Source organism: Eucalyptus grandis, chromosome 8, assembly GCF_016545825.1.
Source record: "Eucalyptus grandis isolate ANBG69807.140 chromosome 8, ASM1654582v1, whole genome shotgun sequence".
Taxonomy (NCBI): domain Eukaryota; kingdom Viridiplantae; phylum Streptophyta; class Magnoliopsida; order Myrtales; family Myrtaceae; genus Eucalyptus; species Eucalyptus grandis.
The window spans coordinates 734,372-757,618 of record NC_052619.1 but is presented as its reverse complement, the minus strand read 5'-3'; the positions used below and the strand labels follow the sequence as shown (position 1 = coordinate 757,618).

Sequence of the window (23,247 nt, the reverse complement as noted above, 5' to 3'; positions counted from 1 at the left end):
GGACACGTGTTGATAATCAGAACCCATCTTGTTTGCCACGTTTGCACAGAAGATACGCCCAAGTTGTGACCAAGAGGCGTATACAGCAGGATGGATTTTGGCGGTGCAAATATTTTTCTTTTTGTGCTTTATTTTTATCTCTCTTCTCTCCTCGTAAAAGAGCAAGAAAAGCATTTAATTTGTGGATTCAAAGGTTTGGAGGTCCTTTAGAAAGTAGCATTCTTGAAACATAAGTCTTAATCTCGTCCATACTGTTCATCTTCTCCATGCTTCGCTCGGAGAAGCCAAACGGAGGTCTATGACCACCAAGCAAGAGCACGGCAGCGATCATCGCCTGAGCTTGTGGGACCATTAGGCATCGCCTAAAGGCTGTCCAATGACTATTTTGACCGACGGCGACCGACCTCCATAAGGAAATATTTTAAACTTTTTTTTTTTTTTTAAATTAGGAAAAGTCATTTACAAAATATAATTTTTATTAAACGACATTTAAGTTAAAATCATTTTCCAATGTATTTTAAAATTATAATTTACTAAATATTATTTGCATTTTAGAAAATTTCTTTAACTTAAAGATATTTACATTTTTCCAAAAACATTTCTTAAAAGTCGGACCAAATGGAGCTAAAGAAAATTCTCACTTCGCTGCAACGTAAGAATATCAAATGCAAGGTAACGCTTTACATTGGTTGAAGTCAAATTAAACACCAAATTTTCCCTACTCCAGAGAATGCCGCTCGCAAGAAGTTTGTCAACTTTGGAGCTTTTTAAGAAAATTGGGCCGCACAAATGAAAATATGAGTGATAATTTAATTTGGAGCAATTATGGTCTAACCTATATATTCCATGCACTCCTGATTGTATCTTGATTGAGTACGCTAATTTCAAAATGATGGTTTGTCTCCCACCGATATTAAATTATTTGTTAAACTGAAAATCATTTCTTTAATATAAGAATTTACAATTAAATAGTGAAATAATGAAGGGGTAATAGAGGAGGTGCCTCAGCGAGAGAGGAACCCACCCAACATTTCCAACCAAGCAGATTGGCAAAATATAGCACCCAAGCTCTGAGAATGCTCTCTCTGCAATAGCTTTCGTCATATATAGATTTATAGACCAAGAAACAAAGGAACAAGACTCATTTGCCAAATCAGTAGATGCTAAGTGATTGGAAATTTTTTTGCTATTTCAAAGATAAGTTACTGCTGAAATTCGAACATTATTTGAATAAAGAAGTTCCTAGTTTCATACAATGTTACCCCTCATCCCAAAGAATTTAAAGAACAGTAAATAGAGAGCAAAGAAGTATTCTGATCGTCCCCTCAAAAGTATGTCTTCCAATCTTCACTCAAAAAGGCTAATATTCCAGCACCATTGGAGTCGCTCCACTCCAAGGGAAATGCCAGAAGGCACTCCGCTGCTGCTTTTCCCTATTGCCGCTTTGTTATGTGAGGGAAATTAAACCAGTGACCAAGATTCTAGACGTGGAACTCACACTAAGTATGATGTCAGGAATCACTCGGGGCAGAACCAGCCTCCGCAGCTTTTTTCTCTCTTTGTTTCTCCCTTTTCTTCTTGTTTCTCAGAGCATTCTTGCTCAGTGTTCTGTTATCAAATATCATCCAGCATTGTGAGTTAGGGGCCAGAATTAGTTAAAGGACGACGTAGCAATGAATGAAACATGTAACAGAAAACTTACTCCGAAGAGCTCTCTCCAAACAGCTGCACAACACAAGCAAAGGAAATCAGACTCTCATAGACAAAAAGTTAAAATCAAACAGTACAATCACCCCCTAACACTTCCCCTCCCCCGCCCACCCCACCCCCACCCCCCGGCGAAAAAAATTATAGGAAGAAGTAGAACTACTGAGTTCCACACTTGACTTCAATAGGGGAAGAGTAGAAGAAGAACAAGAAGATTGCACTTTGGTTTTAATTCCTTCATAATGTCTCAGCTGACTGCAACCACATGATAAACATTTCGTGCTATATCAAATGAATAGCCAATCTGACATGGAGAGGACTATGATGGCTTCAACTGTAGCTAAAATAGAGGTAGCAAGGCTAGGCATTTTTTACATGAGCCAAAAATGTCTAGCAGCACATTCAAACTGAGCATAAGAAAGGATATAAAATCATACAGATGATAGTAATAGCAAAACATGTGCAATAGCCTTGCCCGTCTTATGCCTTTCAATCTTGAGTTTAAACGTAACAAATCCCACATGAGTTCCACAAAGTTTCGTTTCGCTTTTTCCGGATAGAAATGGAGATAATCTCTTATAGTGTTGGAACATCTCATTGCAGATAATTCAAATAAGGGAGAAACATTAGAGTCGAACAACCATCTTGTGGAACTACAGCCAGACCATGAGCCAGAATAACAAAAGTAAAAGCCTTAAAGAACAATTTCTAAGTTTTAAAGCGAATTCCACCTAAATGTTCCATATAAACAGCCAACTAGTTCAGACAATGCTATTACTGGATTAATAGAAAAACCAATTATCAGGCAAGCATCCCACATTGCTATGGTATAGATTGAACATGTTATAAGTATTTGATCATCACCTCTGCCTGGACAGCAGCTGCATTCTTAACTTGTGGTGGACGATAGGCAGCAGGTTTCTGTGCGGGCATGTTAATAGAAGTTACCTTTGCAGAATTTTGAGATGATTTTGCTGTTTGTCCTGTTTAAGTGGCAAAAGTTCTTCAGCAGATCCTAAAATATACATAGCTCTAGAAACGAGTGTCTTCTTTAGCACTCTCTGATTACCAAAACAAATCAAAACCTTGTGGTTTTCGTTCTTCCACCTTTAGAGAGTCAACAGACTTTATCAGTTCAGCAACTTCACAAAATCTCTCGGGTGATTCTGGTTTCCATTCAGCCTGTGCAAGTTGTTAGCCATTTCTATTCCACCAAGGATTGGGCTGATTTAGTACAATTCATACGAGATAATGCAGAGAAGGCTAACCTGGTATAACTTGTCAAACATCTTCTTAAAGAGTAGTAATGTGTTTCATGGTTTGTGTTTCATGGCTATCTTGAATAGTGAGTCGGTATCAACTCATAGCAAATAATGTTTCACAAGGATACACTTCCCCTTCAGATTCCATCTGATGGTATTATAAGGGCCCGTTCCAAGCTCAAGAAGTGGATTGCACTTCTTGTCAAAAATGGTTGCCTTTGCAGGTATGACTAGATCAGATCAAGGAAAAGTCAAAATGAAAGCTAACGGTTGCAAGGACAAAGTTCCAATAATGCATGAGAAGTAAGTGATGCCTACATGTCTAATGTAGATAATGAAGTGTCACTACAAGAAACTTCTGAACCATAACACAACGATATCAGAGTTAATCACAATTTACCTTACTCCATATTAGTTGAGCGTCCTAATCTTCCATCACAGGCCAAGATCCAACTGAGATCACACAACCTAGTACCTTCTAGAGCTCAAATTAACTACTAATGAGTAAGAACAATCATTACAAAGTTCCACCAGCTGAATCCTTGAGGATACAAACTTAATAAGAAGATGGATGTTTGTCCATCATACTCCCACGTGATAAATGTGATGATACTAGTTGAAAACAGTGAAGGATACAGCCATAACAACAGCAAACTCTGAACCAGAGTATGACCATTGAACATCATGAATAGGTCCCTCTTTACCTGATAAAGCACCAAAACTGCAAAAGATAAGTCTCAAGAAAATAATTATATAGGCAGTTTTAGTAAGAAAACAAATAAAGACTTACGAAGAGGCACGAGCCCTTCATGAGTCCCATCTGTTGTCAAGTAACTTCGATTCCCCATAGTAACTCTGGTTGGTTTTATCAACATCAGACTGCACCACAACCAGAAGTCCAGTGGACCCATAATGCCAGTGCAGCTGCACTGATGAGCAGCGGAAGAAACTTCGCCGCGCAACAGGTTGACTCTGCGGATCCTCCCTACACGCAAATATTTGGACACTGGCAGGGACACCCTATATACCACAAATATCTTATCAAGGTCAAGTTACTTGATATACATAAAGGACCATTCGTATATAATAACAAGGGACAAAACTTTCTAAAAACCTACTTTTAAGCACCAAACTCATTTCTCTCCAGACAAGAAGGAAACGCCATTCAAAATTATAAAACCCGCATGCTTTAAAGCTGTAATGGCTGACCGTAAAATACACTAAACAGTAGGTCGCTGCAAATAAAGACTATTTTTCTCTACAGTACACAGTGCGAAACATGGATCTTCCTAAGTCATCATGCTCTTTGCTATCATGTAATACAAGTGATCTCTGTATTCATTAAACACCAAAAGGAGCAGTCAAAAACACCTGTGTCATCCTTTAAGAACCGGAATCTCTACTAGTTATTTGAATCAGCATCAGATACCAAACCAACCAATCTAAGAGTTTGTTATTAATAGGTTCCAGGTCATAAAGTCAGCTTGAAACTAATGTCTAATAAAAAAGGAACGCAACTAGACATTATAGCTACTTATACTGTTCATCACATTGTTGTCTGCTCTGGCCTGGTCATAGAACTTTTCGTGAGTTGCCACATTAGTCAAGTTTATGAACCAGTCCCTTACTAATTCAAGATAGCCATGAAACACAAACCTTAGATTCTGGAACAAATGCTGCAATGTGGGACCCCAGAGTTTTAGAGAGCTCAACTGCAGCAATTCCAGGAACTCTCAGCCTATATTTGAAACCTTTCGAAAAGTCACAACCATCAAAAAATTGTATCTCATTTGTCGCAAGTCGACACGCAACTGCTTCATCAGAACTAAATCGGATGGAGGGCCTGGAGAGGAGCACACAAACCATTAAGTAGTGAAAATATGGAGAGGCAATGCACATAAATGAGGAAAATTAATGGTGCAATGCTATATAATGCGTACACACTATCATGAGTAATCTATCATTGACCAACTGATGATCCTGACTAATATCATGTACCATGTCGTTTTTGTTATGTTCTTCTGGAGTAGCTGATAAACAGACTCCCCAGACTCAACTTTCCACAAGATCACATTCTTCACCTGTGGCGTTGAGGATTTCTGGAAAGTCTGAAGATAGGTCCCGCACGGGGACAATGCTGCCGTGGCCAAATTGGGGATCTCGAAATTCCTGATTTCCTTGAAGTTGCTGCAGTCATACACGCCAATCACGGAGTCGGACCTTATCACCATCAGCCTGGACCCGTCTGTGCTGAACATGGTGCTTGTGCACGGAGTCCTCTCGAGCTTGACACTGGGTTGACCGTTAGCGAATGGGGGTCCATTCCACAGAGAGAACCCTCCGGTTCGCGAACTAGAAAGCAAGTTGTACCAACACAAGTCAAGTTCGAATCATCAAGTCAAAGGACAAGCATCAAGATAGAGACTTTTTAGTACCTAAAATATGCAGAGGTGGTGAAGAAGTCGTAGTTGCCATCAGGAAGATTGCAACAACCAACAATATATCAAGGCAAAGATGCCCAGTTGATGATTGGAAAGAAAACTCTGCAAAGACACAGGATTTGGCTTTAAGAAGTGAAGATCGAGGCTTCTTCACCTACAGACTTACAAGGCAAACACGTTTTGCCCATCATCGGCAGGCCATTTTTGTTATTATCAGAAGATTGGAGTTTTGCTTGAGTTGAGATTGTTTTCCATGTTGAAGTCCTTGTATTATTAGCAAGAAACCTTGTCGGAATTTGGTTATTAAAGATTGTGACTTCATCCATTGTTTTTGTTTTTTCCGTTTCTTTGTAAGGAGCCAATTCCGTATGTTCAGCTTTTACTCCCCGCCCAACGGGGTTTTTATCTTCAGCTAGTAGGACTGAATATTGTTGAATGAATTTGAGCTGAGGATGGACTGTGTTCCAATATGTGGTCACGAATCGCGGTATACTTTTAGAACGTGAGGTGCCGTCTTTCAAAAACTCTGATCTCAGCCCCAAAGGACACATTCCAGTTGAAGTGCTCACATCAGAAATATGCAAGCGATATCTGGTGTGGTGATCCTTGAAGCTACTTTGAAAGAGAGAATTTATAGCAAGTTAGCAAGTCTTGAAGCTATTTTGAAAGAGTAAACCACAGGGTTCCGAGAAGAAAAAAGAGAGAACTACTGGTATATATTTTAGTCTCATCCAAGAACAAAAATATCTGATATTCCTAGTTTCTAACAGATGAGCCTCATTCGAAGATCGCATTTGAGGATGAGGGGGCTCTTGTCGGTGCATTTGATAATATTTATGTTATGAAAATTAATTTCTTTTTAGTAATAGTCTGGAATAATTTCTGAGTAAAAAATACAAAATTTCTACCCTCAAAATAGAAAAAGAATAAGAATGTGTTTAATACGATCCATAAATTTTTTTTGTAACGTAAAATTTCTTTTAATATTTTTACATTTTTTCCTTTTTTTCCTCTCTTTTCTTCTTGCTCCTCTTCTATCCGACAACGGGGGTCGGCGATCAACAGCAACCGAGGCTAGTGGCGGGCGGTGAGGAAAAGGAAAGAAAATATCTTCTATTTAAAAATTGTTCTCGGGACCAAGCTACTTTTTGCCACTTTATTCCTATTTCTCGTTTATTATTCTATTTCTCGAATTAGAAAAATTATTTGAAAAGAAGTTATTATTTTTCTTCTTTTTTTTTTACTTCCTATTTTTGTTCGTATTTCTCAGCTACTTTTCTATTATGGGTAATAAAAAAATTAGTTGGCGTTACCAAAACGAAATTCTGTTTTTTTGTTTGTTTTCAGAAAAAGAACATAATAGAGAAATTGGAGGGTTATCATAGGCATTCTCAATTTCCTACAAAGATAAAGAACGGAATAATCTGATGATTGCGTTTCAAAGTACATGATGACCGAGTTTATGGAGAAACCTCAGCTCGCAGAAACGAAAAGGCAGCAGCATTCATCCTTCCTAATTTTTTTTATCAATCCAAGCCCACACGCCATAAATATAATTCCCGTACTTCTCTCCACTCATACTACACACAGAAATACGGAAAATCTGTAGCTGGTCGTAAACATATTTAATTCATTCAGTACGAGAAAAGTTCAAAGGAAATCATATTTCTTTTCTTCTTCTTTTTTTGTAATTTTTCTTTTTCTAATTGCTACTCCCTAAAAAATGGCGGAAAGCCGAGTGGAGAGCGACAGGATCGACACTAGAACTGCAGCCATGGTAGCCATGGAAGTCCATCGGCAAATTCTCTCCGTGCCTTCCCGAGGTGGATCAACAGATGCGAGACAAAAATTGATGCGAAGGCGAGCATGATGTATAGCGCTAGCGATAGATGGGTCTCGCCTTAGGATAGACGTCGGAAGAAGGGCGAGGGCGTTGCCGATTACAGAGGTGGACCGCAAGATGGATCTCGGGATGGAGGCTTCACGATAATGATGATGATGGGGATGGATTCCGGATGAACTGGGATGAAGCGTCGTCTTCACATCCATGGGGAAGGGAAACGAGAGGGGAAGAGGAGGATCTGCTTTTTCTTCGAGGGTTACGGACCTTCCGGCAAATCGTATGAGAGGGAGTTTTTCTTCTCTTTATACACACAAATATGTGTTGTGCTTTTGGTGGAGCGCTTTGGTGTCTTGCTTTGAAGTTTTCTTGGCTTGGGTCTTTAATATTTTTTTATCGTATGAGCTGTATTCCTATGATATTTTAAGTCCGTTTGGCTCGTATACAACATTGTTTCTTTATTACTCGCTGTCTACAGTTTGTGTTGAATGTGGAATTTGCAGCTCATATTTTCTTGTTGCTCGGCATGTGTCTTCTATTCTATGAAGGTTAAAAAGAGGGAAATTACAATGAAAGGAGGATCACGCTATTTGGGGGTGAAGCAGATTCTGCTGCTGGCCTACTGCCAAGCAATTACCTTTTATCTCCTCCTTGAGTCTGAGGGACAACCAGTTCGTGACCATCCTGTTATAGCTCGCCTTGTGGAGATCAAAAGCTTATTGGAGAAGGTATTTAAAGAAGCTATATAATTTCCATTAGTGATTTTATCTATAAATCTGCACACGCATGCTGTGCGGCATGCTGATGAATATCGTTGTTAACTTTCAGCCTACTTGTTAATTCCTGTTAGAAATCACTCTTGGGCACGATAGGCAAAGTCACAGTACACTGAATGGTGTCATTGCTCCTGCCATCATTGTGATTAAGGGTAATATGCTACTCAAGGAGTGTGGTGATGTACTTAGCCTGTTTCGGTTTTTTCCCCCCTTATGTTCAGTGATTTGCTAAATGTCGTAGTTGTCCCTAGTAGTATGTATGGCTGTTTAGAGTCTGCTGCTAGTCGAACATCTTTACTAAAATCTCTGTTTATTTTCACATTTCCATTTACTGAGGACTAATGAACCATTTGGTCGGGCTGTGTAAGCCATTTATTTGTGGTGTCTCCCATTTCATTATGCTCGACTCGACTTTAAGCAGCACTGGATCCTTATAAAATGACGATCTTTCTTCTGTAATCCCTGATCTTTAGTGCAGTGTAGTATTCTGAGGGCAGACGGGAATGACTGGAAGGTTGACAGGAATGTGCACATGTATATTTGTTCTTCAACATCTTTTGCAGTTAGCTTTCAGTTTCCTTGAGTGTTGACCGACTATGCAAGTGCCTGAAGATTGCTTCTTTTCTCCCCCTACATTGAGTCATGCATATGACTGTACCACTTCTCTTACTCAATACATATCACTGTACTGGCATTGCATGGGGTTTTGTCTACTGTCTTGTTACTTTTCAGTCTTTATTTTAGAGCTGTCAAAAATCTTAGAGGCACCATGTTTGGCAGATAAAACAACTTGATGAAAACCTTCCGTCTCACCTTGAAGAGATTCTAAAACAAAGTACTTCAGAAGAAATGGCAGAAAAGTTGGTGAATGATAAAAATTTGTTGCAATCTGATGATTCTGATGAAGATGACAATCCCATTCTACTGCCTATTGATGTTCAAGTTCAAGAGGCAAAAAATGCATGTTTCATCTTAATCAAGATTGTATATTTGCCTCCTTGTGTCTTTGGCATGAACATGAACGCTGGTTTTGCAGCCTCATGTACCCATTCAGGATGATGAGAATATTGGAGAGAAACATAAACCTCAGGTGAGTCTGGCTCAGTTGAAAGCCCAGAAATGTCAGTTCTCTCTCTCCCCTAGCTGCATAAAATAACTTAAGGATTCTTGAATTTGATTATCACAAAATCTGGCAGAAGGAACAATTTGGGGTGCAAAGATTGAAGATTTGAAAGGTGATGGCTGCCCTTGAGGAAAAATTGAGACACAAGACTGTTTTCAGTTCAATTGCTTCAAAAGGGGAGAAAAACCAAAAATCTTCAAAACCATTGAACACATAATGCTCTAATTGCCAACAACTGCTCTTTGCATTAATTTAAGGCATTTACTTCAGTTCCTTCTTCAACAGGCAGCTAGAGACCTATGCAGATTTCGATGATCGTGCTACTGAAGATGTAGCATCTTGTAATGGGCTGATGAATGGGCATGCGGGATCGTTGGAATCAACTAAACTCTCCAATCTTTTGCGGGTCGAAAACAAGAGACAGAAGGTTTGGATCTCAGCATGATTATTCAATTTTTTCCTTCAAGTGCTAGAGGTTGTGTGATTGATCAAAATGTGTTTGCTCCAACTAGACAGCTTCCTACCAAGGGGAATAAATGGGTTAAAGATTCAAAATGGAAGTGAATTTCCATTTGGTACCATCCTTGAACAGTGTTCCTATTAGATGTTTCTGAATTAGTTGCTCAAAATGGACAAGACTTTTAGGATAATCTAGTACTAATGGAACTAACCATGTCAGAAATATACCTAAAACATTGCAAAAAGGGGAAAAATAAAAAATCATCATGGGCTACAATTAGGGTAAATGGCTAACACATGTTAGCACTTTATTTTTACTTACTTTCATGTCATAGGACAATCTTGTATGGCTCATGTCAAGTAAAATACCTAAAAATTGGGGAAAAAACAATATTCTACTTGTCCCTTGAAGTTTTTGAGGAACTGTTTCTTATTCTTGTGATTGTATTCAGATTTCGATGATATCTTGAAGCTCCTTCTGTCCTAACTCTTTTTTGATTGTTGGAGATGATAGATTGATATACCTTCCATTTAGATGATTGTTAAATCATCGCAAGAATAATAGGGTCATAAGTCGACCTGAGTACAATCTTTTAAACAGCTCATGTGATACCATCATAATAATTCTGGAAGGATTCAATGGAAGCTCTAAGTGACAGTACCATATTAATCCAGAAATGAATATTATGAATGAGAAACTCTTCATCTCCTGGAAGGTCATATCGGGTGATGATGATTTGCCAAGGAGGGATGATATTGGAGAACGGTGAAGAAAACATGAGCTTCAAGTATTGGCTGGAGCTGGAGTTAAGTCAGAGGATGATCTCGGTGATGAAGATGGGAATCTTGAGGCTAATGGAGGCACTGACTCTGAGGACAGTGAATATGAAGAGTCAGCAGATGAGTTTTATAAGCAAGTGAAGCAGCAATGAGCTGCAAAACTTGCTGCCGAAGCAGAGATGTGTTCAAGGTTTGTTTTCTGTTGCTGGTCCTATGTGTTCCATCTTAACCTTAACGTGGTCCTGGAAGAGTGATATTAGGCACCCATTTCATCAATCAATTACAACTTATGCTTTGAAAAGCATGTTGATAGTTACGTGCGGGTATAGAACAAGGAGATCCTTGAAATTTCTCCAGTCATATTGAGCTCTGTGAATATACCTATTCAATATTTATTTTCTTCTACATTTCTATTTCTTGAAAATTTTTAGACATTTGATATCGAGGGTTGAGACCTTTACTTGCAAGGAAAAGTCTTAACGTTGAAGAATCTTTTGGAATGAAAACAAATTTTTATCACCAAATATAAAGCGCAAAATAACATGGTGTGGGTGTATAATGTGTCTTCATATAAACAAATCATTTCTTTCTTTCTAAAGGATATTGAACCTTATCGAGCAGCTGGATTAAGCTAAAACTTAAACTTACATCTCTATGAGTTGTATTTGCTATCATGAAATAAGAAAGTAGTTATATCAATCTTTTTGCTTCTTTATCCTATGAACTAAGCAGGAAAAGGAACGAGAAACTTTCGAGGAGGGTGCATAGCATTCTGGATCTAATTAAAAAGTAGAAACCAAATGAAGATTAAGGAAAAGACTTGGGATAGCTACCAATGCATCAAAATCATCAACCTATGGCTTGCAAATTGCATGAGTTTTCTTTTTGTTTTAGTGACACATATGAAAACTCAATGGAAATATTTAGTGCCATGTCATGGTAAAATTGCTCTCAGAATATGATCAATATATTGTTAACTTTGATGTGCCTACAGGGATCTGGCCATTTCATCCTTGCCTGAAACAGTCGATAGAAAGCGCCATATCACTTATCAGGTGAGCCTACGTGCAATGGTTCTGGTCAGTTCTGTTAATGGTCTTAGCTACCCGTTGCATAGTCAGGGATTTAACTTTTTGCTGTGAAAACTGTTTTACATGAAGAAAAATAGAGGACTGACGCATAATCGGAAGAAACAAACAAAAAATCCAAGAAGTACGAGGCAAGTCAAGAGAATCAGATTGTTTATGTATATTCTCTCATCGACTTTCGATATTGACTGTAACTTATGTTCATTTTGCGTGCAGAGTAAGCATGAGAAGGCAGTGGTCTGACGAAAAGGGCAAGTTCGGGAGATCAGAAGCTTTGCGGACCTTGTGGTGGGTAAGCATCTGGTATTAATGCAGGAATCAGTCGAAGCATTAGGTTCAAGAGCTAAATGCTACTTTGGGTGGAAATCTGTCGTGCGGACTTTGGATCAACTGGCCGGTGACTTGGGTGACATGAGTATATGTATGTGTATATATATAGTTGAGTTTCTATGATTGCACAAGAATCAGATGGTGTCTAACAGGGATGTAAGGGACGACTTTGGAGCCCCAGCAGATACGCGTTACCCATCATCGGCCGGCCATTTTTGTTAAGCATCAGAAGACTGGGGTTTTGCTTGAGTTGAGGCTGCTTTCCATGTCGAAGGCATGTATGATTAGCTGGAAACTTCGCCAGAATTTGGTTTTTCAAAGATGGTCACTTCTTCCATTGTCATTACCTTTTATTTTGAAAGAAGCCGATTTGTATGTTCAGTTCTTACTCCCCGCCCAAAGGGATTTTTCTCTTCAGGTAAGATTGAATATTGTCGAATGAATTTGAGCTGAGGATGGACTATGTTTGCGTTATGTGATCACGAATCGTGGTGTTACTTTTAGAATGTGACTACTCCAGGAGAGAGCTACCAAAAAAAAAAAAAAGAGGGAATTAACCATGGGTATATAGTGAGTGTTGTCTGAACCGCGAAACCAGCCGGTGCCATCTGGGGGCCAATCAGGGCACTGCTCATTCGTATCTCTCGTTTCAAGATGGAGGGCTCCTACCCTTTTAGTTTCCTAAACAAGAAAAAAAAACAGAATACATGGGGGGTACTCAGACGATTGTGTTTCGATGCAGATGACTTCTGAGGTTTTTTTGGAGAAACCTCAAGACACGAACGAAACGCAGAATTCCTCTTTCCTGATTTTCCCTAACAGAACGGCCTCTCCAATTTCGATAGATCCATGCCCATTTCCCATAATTGCCATAACCTCTCTGATCTCATATTACAAACAGAAATACAGAAATCCACAGCTGACGAGAGTCATCCAGTACAAGAGAATTCAAAGGAAAACATATTGCAGTCATTATGGTGCGTTTGTTTGCATTTCATTTAAAAATTGTTCCAGGAAAGAAATAGAAAAAAGTGTTTACATTTCAGGAACAATTTTCTGAACAAAAAACGCGTTTGGTAAACTTGTTCGGGAATAAAAAATAAACGAAACATGTTTGGTAAATTTGGATAATTTTTTTATTTCTTTTTATTTTTTCTATTTTTTTCTTATTTTTCCTTTTTTTTTTTTTCTTTTTCATTTTTTTTTCTTCTTTTTGGCGGCCAGGCGAGCTCGGCCTCGCCGGCTGGCGAGCTCGAGGCGGATCGGGCGAGATCGAGCTCGCCCGGGCAAAGGCGCGAGGTCGGCCTCGCCTTGATCCGGCGAGGCGAGCTCGCCCGGCCGGCGAGCCGCGGCCTCGCCGGGCCACCGCTAGGCGAGGCCGAGGCTCGCCGGCGTAGGCGAGCTCGGCCTCGCCGGATCTCGGGCGAGATCCGGCGAGGCCAGCTCGCCCGGGCCGGCGCGAGGTCGGCCTCGCCTTGATCCGGCGAGGCCGAGCTCGCCCGGCAGCCGGCGAGCGGCCTCGCCGGGCCACCGCTAGGCGAGGCCGAGGCTCGCCTGCCGGGCGAGCTCGGCCTCGCGGATCTCGGGCGAGATCCGGCGAGGCCGAGCTCGCCCGGAGCCGGCGCGAGGTCGGCCTCGCCATGGCCGGGCGAGCTCGAGGCTCGCCGCCGCCGTGGCGAGGTCGGCCTCGCCGGATCCGGGCGAGCTCGAGCTCGCCCGCCATGGCGAGCCGACCCTCGCCCGGCTACGGCGGCGTCGGCCTCGCCGTGGGGGGGCGAGGCCCCGGCCCTCGTCGGCCGAGTCGCCGGGTGTGGCCGAGGCGGCGGCGACCTCGGCCATGAAAGAAGAACAAGAAAATAAAAGAAAAAAAAAAAAAAAAAAAGTGTTTCGATTTGTGTTTCTTGTTTTGTTTTTTTTGTTCCTGGGAACAAAAGAACAAAAAAAGGAACAGAAAGCAAACGCAACGTTTGTTCTTTTTGTTCCTGGAAAAAAACAAAAAAACTGTTTAAAAACAAAAAAACGCAAACAAATGGGGCCTAAGTACGGGAAAAGATCCATTGGATTCAATATGTACAACAAGAGTTCAGAAGAAAACATAACATAATCCCGCCATGTTGCATTAAATAATCGCACTGCAGTCATTAAGCAAGCGAAAAAAGGAATTATAACATTTTTCATAACATTATGTTGGAGAAACGTTCAAAAGAAAAACCACCCCTCAGGGTGGCGTCGCTGGAGGCCTTGCCCGGGGACACGTGATGGTGGTTTCCACGTGTCCTCCCAGGCCCGCATGAGAGGTTTGCGGGTTCCTGGTCACCAACGAAAAAAAAAAAAAAAAAGTTCAGAAGGAAACATAGAAAATTCGCAGCAACGCCCGGCTCTCTCAGGAACTTGCCGGAATTTGTGCTTCACCATTCACCATAGATGAAGAGCCGACACGGCCAGAAGCGAGACTAAGACTGCTGCCATGGCGACCATGGAAGTCCATCGGCAAATTCTCTCAGCTAATCCCGCCTTGTTGCAGTGGATCAACAGCAGCGAGATGAAAGCAGATGCGAAGGCGAGCATGATCGACAGCGCTAGCCATCTGAAGGTGGACGAGTCTCGCCTGAGGATCGACGTCGGAAGAAGGGCTAGGCCGTTGCCGGTTACAAAGGTGAACGTCACGATGAATCTCGGGATGGAGGCTTCACGATGATGATGATGATTGGGATCAATTCGGGATGGATTGTGATGAAGCGGCGTCTTCAGTTCCATGGGGAAGAAAAAAAGGGAAGAAGAGGATCTGCTTTTTCTTCGAGGGTTTCAGACCCGAGATTGTTTTCTTGTCCATCTGCACTAGTATAAAATAAACAGTTCCCCAGAATAGGAATCTTAAGACTTCGAAACTCAATTGGATCCACCAAAGATGAGCCCTTACGCATTATTATTCGAAAGGAATAAAAGGAAAAAAGACCGAACGAGCTCAACCATTCCCAACTTCCTACACCCCACTCGAAAAAAGCAAGAAGAAAAGCCGCATATTTCTTTAACTCCATTATTCCTGCTGTAAACGCACACCGCGCTCATCACTCACCACATTCATCACGAGAGGCGGAGAGTTTGCCGGCTCAGAAATATCACCGCCGAGGATGGTCCCCAAGGTCGATCCCGATCCCGAAGGTAAGCAAATCTATAAGTTGCACGTTCGTTTATCAGTTTCTTTCATCGTATCCCCCCCTTGATTTCCCCGAGATGATCGCACGTCACCATATGAGAGATTGCAAGATCCGATCAAATAGGTCAATTTAGTCTTTCAGATTCAATCCATTTATAGAAAGTCTTGAAGATAGAATCCATGGCTAGAAGCACTTAATAGGAAATCTCTTGAGAGAGAGTTATGAATGGCTGAATGGTTAAAGCGTCCATCTCTTAATTGACGAATTTATAGGTTCAATCCTACTAGATGAATGCCAATGGAACCCTACAATAAGTCTATTGAAATTGGCTCTGTATTAATGGAATATGATCATCCATACATAAGGAATTGATGTGGTATATTCATATCATAGCATATGAGCAAACAGTAAGAACTCCTATTTGGGCTATTGATTATATGCATGCAATTTGTGCAAAAATTCAGTGGTTTTCTGTAGTGTCTAAATATTCCAACGCACAAGAGAGAATTTCAAGTAGGGAAATTTGGTGATATGACCTTGAAACTTTACAATCTGTGCATGAGACTAATTTAATGGGACAACCAAAACCTCTCGAGATATAGAGGAGAGATTGAGAGATCCGATCAAAGGCAAAACTGAGTCAATTTACTCATCCAGGGATTTGAATAGCCTCACAACCACTCAATTTTTTTTTTTTTTTTCCTGGTGTCCTTCACAAGGACTTGGAGGGACTTGCGGTTCTAGCAGCGGGGTCAATGAGTCTGCTCGTAAAGATGGTGATATCAAGATGGGACCAGGCCACGATCTCTGTCACCGTGTGACGATACCGACTATGCCCGTTGTGTTGGATGAATTCACATCAGAGCCTTCTCAGGCTGACCTCTCAGCTTCTGATTCTCCTCCAACTGTCGAGTCCTCTAGGCAATCGCAGCTACTGAGGGAACTTCATGAAAAAGAAAAAGACAACCCTTCATGTGAGCACTCCTTGGAATATGATCCCGATGAGCCGAATCGGGTGCTCAATATGCCTTCCACAGACGGTGATAACGAGACAGGAGGCATCCCTTCCTCAGTTCATGTTCAAGGTGTTCAAGGTGGGCCGCTGCTTCGGCGAGATTCCTCATCCCAAGGTGCTGGTCTTGATGACAGTAATATCCAGACGAGAGGCACGCGTTCCTCGGGTCATGTTCAGCGTGAGCCGAGATTGGGAGAGTTATGTTCCTATCATCATGCTCCCGAAGACAACTGGGAGAGATTGACCGCCATGGTAGATCCGTTGCTCAGTGTGATCGTTCAGAGTGCTTGTTCTCTTGTGGCTTATAAAAAGAGCGACGGTTCTTCAACAGCTAAGGACGTGCTGTTTTACCTGATTGTGGCTGGTGACGTGCTTAGCTTCTTAGTAGCTCTCGCTGGCAAATGGTTCTGCTGCTACAAAATGAGTGGCATCGGATTACTGGCTGCGGCCTTGGCATTTCTAATGACCATGGCTTTAGTCGTCGTCTACAAAATTGGATGACTTCTCTTGCGTCGGGTGAAGGTGGGCCCTCGCCAACATGGGGCGAGGGTTGCCCTCCCCTAGGTGGGCAAGGGCATTCCTCACCTGAAAAGCAAAAGAAGAAGAAAATGGAAGTAAACGCATTATGCGAGTATAGGTTTTGAGGCTTTTTGCGTCACGTATAAATGTACGAAATAGAGAATATTCTTTTCATTTGAAATCTTTCATTTCCTTACTGTATTATACGCAATGTTAACATTATTTCTTTTCCTTCTAATATTCAATACAAAATATAAAAGGAGGTTTGTTGTATATTTGGAAAATAGCAGCCTATCGCACCGAGTTTTGCATTTCAAAGAGCGGAATTATCCTCAAAAGACACTGTTTACGCTTGTATGCCTCAAATAAATTTATTTGTTCTCATCAGTTTTTTTCCTACACCGGCTACATCCCCTCCGAGCTTGGCCTCCTCAGCTTGCTCAGACGGCTCAACCTTGCCGGCGATGACTCCTCCAAGCCCATCTCCTCCCGCCTCTTCAGTGCGACGTCACTCCTCTCGACCTCTCCCGAAACTCGCTCTCCCGTCTGATCCCGACCCAGATCAAAAGAACCTCCGTAACCTCGCCCACTTGGACCTGTCTCTCCAACTCGCTCAATGGGTCACTCCCCGAAGCGCTCGCGGAGCTTGGTAGCCTCTCCGGGACGCTGAACCTGCCGCACAGCGGGTTCTCTGGAGAGGTTCCAGCTATGCCCTGTCTCTCTCCCTCCGAGTCAAACTGAGCCCTCGTCCAACGAACCATCGTGCGGCCTCCGCCTCCCACTCGAAAGGTTACCTCCATCATCGCGAAGTTCGTCGGTCGGCCGAGGGCTTGGTGGAAGAGAGAGGGCCACGAAGAGAGAGAGATGAGAGAATTCAAAATCGTCTAACTACTCGGGCCCTACTTGGACACGTGTTGATAATCGGAACCCATCTTGTTTGCCACGTTTGCACAGAAGATACGCCCAAGTTGTGACCAAGAGGCGTATACAGCAGGATGGATTTTGGCGGTGCAAATATTTTTCTTTTTGTGCTTCATTTTTATCTCTCCTCTCCTTGTAAAAGAGCAAGAAAAGCATTTAATTTGTGGATTCAAAGGTTTGGAGGTCCTTTAGAAAGTAGCATTCTTCAAAAATAAGTCTTAATCTCGTCCATACCGTTCATCTTCTCCGTGCTTCGCTCGGAAAAGCCAAACGGAGGTCTATGACCACCAAGCAAGAGCACGGCAACGATCGATATCATTGCTTGAGCTTGTAGGACCTTTAGGCATCACCTAAATTGCTTGAACTAGGCAATTGTTGGCATGAGTTGTGCAACCTTAAACGAGGCTGTCTCAGAATGAGGCTGTCCAAGGACTATTTTGGTTGACAACGACCGACCTCCATAAGGAAATATTTTAGACCTTTTAAAATAAAAATAGGAAAAGTTGTTTACAAAATACAATTTTTACTAAACGACATTTAAGTTAAAATCATTTTCCAATGTATTTTAAAATTATAATTTACTAAATATTATTTGCATTTTAGAAATTTTCTTTAACTTAAAGATATTTACATTTTTCAAAAACATTTCTCAAAAGTTGGACCAAATGGAGCTAAAGAAAATTCTCACTTCGCTGCAACGTAAGAATATCAAATGCAAGGTAACGCTTTACTTTGGTTGAAGTCAAATTAAACACCAAATTTTCCCTACTCCAGAGAATGCCGCTCGCAAGGAATTTGTCAACTGTGGAGCTTTTTAAGAAAATTGGGCCGCACAAATGAAAATATGAGTGATAATTTAATTTGGAGCAATTATGGTCTAACCTATATATTCCATGTACTCCTGATTGTACCTTGATTAAGTACGCTAATTTCAAAATAATGGTTTGTCTCCCACCGAAATTAAATTATTTGTTAAACTGAAAATCATTTCTTTAATATAAGAATTTACAATTAAATAGTGAAATAATGAAGGGGTAATAGAGGAGGTGCCTCGGCGAGAGAGGAACCCACCCAACATTTCCAACCAAGCAGATTGGCAAAATATAGCACCCAAGCTCTGAGAATGCTCTCTCTGCAATAGCTTCCGTCATATATAGATTTATAGATCAAGAAACAAAGGAACAAGACTCATTTGCCAAATCAGTGATTGGAAATTTTTTTGCTATTTCAAAGATAAGGTACTGCTGAAATTCGAACATTATTTGAAAAAAGAAGTTCCTAGTTTCATACAATGTTACCCCTCATCCCAAAGAATTTAAAGAACAGTAAATAGAGAGCAAAGAAGTATTCTGATCGTCCCCTCAAAAGTATGTCTTCCAATCTTCACTCAAAGGCTAATATTCCAGCATCATTGGAGTCGCTCCACTCCAAGGGAAATGCCAGAAGGGACTCTGCTGCTGCTTTTCCCTATGGCCGCTTTGTTATGTGAGGGAAATTAAACCAGTGACCAAGATTCTAGACATGGAACTCACACTAAGTATGATGTCAGGAATCACTCGGGGCAGAACCAGCCTCCGCAGCTTTTTCTCTCTTTGTTTCTCCCTTTTCTTCTTGTTTCTCAGAGCATTCTTGCTCAGTGTTCTGTTATCAAATATCATCCAGCATTCATCCAGCATTGTGAGTTAGGGGCCAGAATTAGTTAAAGGACGACGTAGCAATGAATGAAACATGTAACAGAAAACTTACTCCGAAGAGCTCTCTCCAAACAGCTGCACAACACAAGCAAAGGATTCAGACTCTCATAGACAAAAAGTTAAAATCAAACAGTACAATCACCCCCTAACACTTCCCCTCCCCCTCCCCCCGCCCACCCCACCCCCACCCCCACCCCCCCGGCGAAAAAAAAATTATAGGAAGAAGTAGAACTACTGAGTTCCACACTTGACTTCAATAGGGAAGAGTAGAATAAGAACAAGAAGATTGCACTTTGGTTTTAATTCCTTCATAATGTCTCAGCTGACTGCAACCACATGATAAACATTTCGTGCTATATCAAATGAATAGCCAATCTGACATGGAGAGGACTATGATGGCTTCAACTGTAGCTAAAATAGAGGTAGCAAGGCTAGGCATTTTTTACATGAGCCAAAAATGTCTAGCAGCACATTCAAACTGAGCATAAGAAAGGATATAAAATCATACAGATGATAGTAATAGCAAAACATGTGCAATAGCCTTGCCCGTCTTATGCCTTTCAATCTTGAGTTTAAACGTAACAAATCCCACATGAGTTCCACAAAGTTTCGTTTCGCTTTTTCCGGATAGAAATGGAGATAATCTCTTATAGTGTTGGAACATCTCATTGCAGATAATTCAAATAAGGGGAGAAACATTAGAGTCGAACAACCATCTTGTGGAACTACAGCCAGACCATGAGCCAGACTAACAAAAGTGAATGCCTTAAAGAACAATTTCTAAGTTTTAAAGCGAATTCCACCTAAATGTTCCATATAAACAGCCAACTAGTTCAGACAATGCTATTACTGGATTAATAGAAAAACCAATTATCAGGCAAGCATCCCACATTGATATGGTATAGATTGAACACGTTATAAGTATTTGATCATCACCTCTACCTGGACAGCAGCTGCATTCTTAGCTTGTGGTGGACGATAGGCAGCAGGTTTCTGTGCGGGCATGTTAATAGAAGTTACCTTTGCAGAATTTTGAGATGATTTTGCTGTTTGTCCTGTTTAAGTGGCAAAAGTTCTTCAGCAGATCCTAAAATATACATAGCTCTAGAAAGGAGTGTCTTCTTTAGCACTCTCTGATTACCAAAACAAATCAAAACCTTGTGGTTTTCGTTCTTCCACCTTTAGAGAGTCAACAGACTTTATCAGTTCAGCAACTTCACAAAATCTCTCGGGTGATTCTGGTTTCCATTCAGCCTGTGCAAGTTGTTAGCCATTTCTATTCCACCAAGGATTGGGCTGATTTAGTACAATTCATACGAGATAATGCAGAGAAGGCTAACGTGGTATAACTTGTCAAACATCTTCTTAAAGAATAGTAATGTGTTTCATGGCTATCTTGAATAGTGAGTCGGTATCAACTCATAGCAAATAATGTTTCACAAGGATACACTTCCCCTTCGGATTCCATCTGATGGTATTATAAGGGCCCGTTCAAGCTCAAGAAGTGGATTGCACTTCTTGTCAAAAATGGTTGCCTTTGCAGGTATGACTAGATCAGATCAAGGAAAAGTCAAAATGAAAGCTAACGGTTGCAAGGACAAAGTTCCAATAATGCATGAGAAGTAAGTGATGCCTACATGTCTAATGTAGATAATGAAGTGTCACTACAAGAAACTTCTGAACCATAACACAATGATATCAGAGTTAATCACAATTTACCTTACTCCATATTAGTTGAGCGTCTTAATCTTCCATCACAGGCCAAGATCCAACTGAGATCACACAACCTAGTACCTTCTAGAGCTCAAATTAACTACTAATGAGTAAGAACAATCATTACAAAGTTCCACCAGCTAAATCCTTGAGGATACAAACTTAATAAGAAGATGGATGTTTGTCCATCATACTCCCACGTGATAAATGTGATGATACTAGTTGAAAACAGTGAAGGATACAGCCATAACAACAGCAAACTCTGAACCAGAGTATGACCATTGAACATCATGAATAGGTCCCTCTTTACCTGATAAAGCACCAAAACTTCAAAAGATAAGTCTCAAGAAAATAATTACATAGGTAGTTTTAGTAAGAAAACAAATAAAGACTTACGAAGAGGCACGAGCCCTTCATGAGTCCCATCTGTTGTCAAGTAACTTCGATTCCCCATAGTAACTCTGGTTGGTTTTATCAACATCAGACTGCACCACAACCAGAAGTCCAGTGGACCCATAATTTCAGTGCAGCTGCACTGATGAGCAGCGGAAGAAACTTTGCCGTGCAACAGGTTGACTCTGCGGATCCTCCCTACACGCAAATATTTGGACACTGGCAGGGACACCCCATATACCACAAATATCTTATCAAGGTCAAGTTACTTGATATACATAAAGGACCATTCGTATATAATAACAAAGGACAAAACTTTCTAAAAACCTACTTTTAAGCACCAAACTCATTTCTCTCCAGACAAGAAGGAAACGCCATTCAAAATTATAAAACCCGCATGCTTTAAAGCTGTAATGGCTGACCGTAAAATACACTAAACGTTAGGTCGCTGCAAATAAAGACTATTTTTCTCTACAGTACACAGTGCGAAACATGGATCTTCCTAAGTCATCATGCTCTTTGCTATCATGTAATACAAGTGATCTCTGTATTCATTAAACACCAATAGGAGCAGTCAAAAGCACCTGTGTCATCTTTTAAGAACCGGAATCTCTACTAGTTATTCGAATCAGCATCAAATACCAAACCAACCAATCTAAGAGTTTGTTATTAATAGGTTCCAGGTCATAAAGTCAGCTTGAAACTAATGTCTAATAAAAAAGGAACGCAACTAGACATTATAGCTACTGATACTGTTCATCACATTGTTGTCTGCTCTGGCCTGGTCATAGAACTTTTCGTGAGTTGCCACATTAGTCAAGTTTATGAACCAGTCCCTTACTAATTCAAGATAGCCATGAAACACAAACCTTAGATTCTGGAACAAATGCTGCAATGTGGGACCCTGGAGTTTTAGAGCTCAACTGCAGCAATTCCAGGAACTCTCAGCCTATATTTGAAACCTTTCGAAAAAGTCACAACCATCAAAAAATTGTATCTCATTTGTCGCAAGTCGACACGCAACTGCTTCATCAGAACTAAATCGGATGGAGGGCCTGGAGAGGAGCACACAAACCATTAAGTAGTGAAAATATGGAGAGGCAATGCACATAAATGAGGAAAATTAATGGTGCAATGCTATATAATGCGTACGCACTATCATGAGTAATCTATCATTGACCAACTGATGATCCTGACTAATATCATGTACCATGTCGTTTTTGTTATGTTCTTCTGGAGTAGCTGATAAACAGACTCCCCAGACTCAACTTTCCACAAGATCACATTCTTCACCTGTGGCGTTGAGGATTTCTGGAAAGTCTGAAGATAGGTCCCGCACGGGGACAATGCTGCCGTGGCCAAATTGGGGATCTCGAAATTCCTGATTTCCTTGAAGTTGCTGCAGTCATACACGCCAATCACGGAGTCGGACCTTATCACCATCAACCTGGACCCGTCTGTGCTGAACATGGTGCTTGTGCACGGAGTCCTCTCGAGCTTGACACTGGGTTGACCGTTAGCGAATGGGGGTCCATTCCACAGAGAGAACCCCTCCGGTTCGCCAACTAGAAAGCAAGTTGTACCAACACAAGTCAAGTTCGAATCATCAAGTCAAAGGACAAGCATCAAGATAGAGACTTTTTAGTACCTAAAATATGCAGAGGTGGTGAAGAAGTCGTAGTTGCCATCAGGAAGATTGCAACAACCAACAATATATCAAGGCAAAGATGCCCAGTTGATGATTGGAAAGAAAACTCTGCAAAGGCACAGGATTTGGCTTTAAGAAGTAAAGATCGAGGCTTCTTCACCTACAGACTTACAAGGCAAACACGTTTTGGCCATCATCGGCAGGCCATTTTTGTTATTATCAGAAGATTGGAGTTTTGCTTGAGTTGAGATTGTTTTCCATGTTGAAGTCCTTGTATTATTAGCAAGAAACCTTGTCGGAATTTGGTTATTAAAGATTGTGATTTCATCCGTTGTTTTTGTTTTTTCCGTTTCTTTGTAAGGAGCCAATTCCGTATGTTC

At 41.0% G+C, this 23,247-nt stretch overlaps 2 protein-coding genes and 2 pseudogenes across 16 annotated transcripts; 2 read left to right on the top strand and 2 right to left on the bottom strand.

Annotated features, from left to right (window-relative positions):
- Positions 1–1,168: 1,168 nt before the first annotated feature.
- LOC104416146 lies at positions 1,169–5,509 on the bottom strand (annotated as a pseudogene).
- Positions 5,510–6,972: 1,463 nt separating this feature from the next.
- Positions 6,973–12,280, top strand: LOC104429889. 15 transcript variants are annotated; one of them, XM_039300793.1, is made up of 8 exons: positions 6,974–7,530; positions 7,799–7,978; positions 8,505–8,560; positions 9,063–9,116; positions 9,435–9,576; positions 10,284–10,578; positions 11,383–11,443; positions 11,693–12,280. In XM_039300793.1, the coding sequence occupies exons 1-6, from the start codon at positions 7,426–7,428 to the stop codon at positions 10,287–10,289; spliced, it is 543 nt and encodes a 180-aa protein (XP_039156727.1). In that variant the 5' UTR covers positions 6,974–7,425; the 3' UTR covers positions 10,290–10,578; positions 11,383–11,443; positions 11,693–12,280. The 15 variants fall into 15 exon arrangements, 2 of the variants coding, with proteins under 2 accessions (XP_039156727.1, XP_039156726.1); XM_039300792.1 differs by having other exon boundaries at positions 6,981–7,530; positions 10,325–10,578; XR_005545882.1 differs by adding an exon at positions 9,223–9,261 and having other exon boundaries at positions 6,974–7,978; positions 8,500–9,116.
- A 1,702-nt stretch (positions 12,281–13,982) lies between these two features.
- On the top strand, positions 13,983–16,480 carry LOC108956856. The gene is made up of 2 exons (XM_039301112.1): positions 13,983–14,968; positions 15,684–16,480. Exons 1-2 carry the CDS (start codon positions 14,938–14,940, stop codon positions 16,478–16,480), a joined length of 828 nt encoding a protein of 275 aa, XP_039157046.1. The 5' UTR covers positions 13,983–14,937.
- A 4,988-nt stretch (positions 16,481–21,468) lies between these two features.
- Positions 21,469–22,972, bottom strand: LOC120286879 (annotated as a pseudogene).
- Positions 22,973–23,247: the final 275 nt, after the last annotated feature.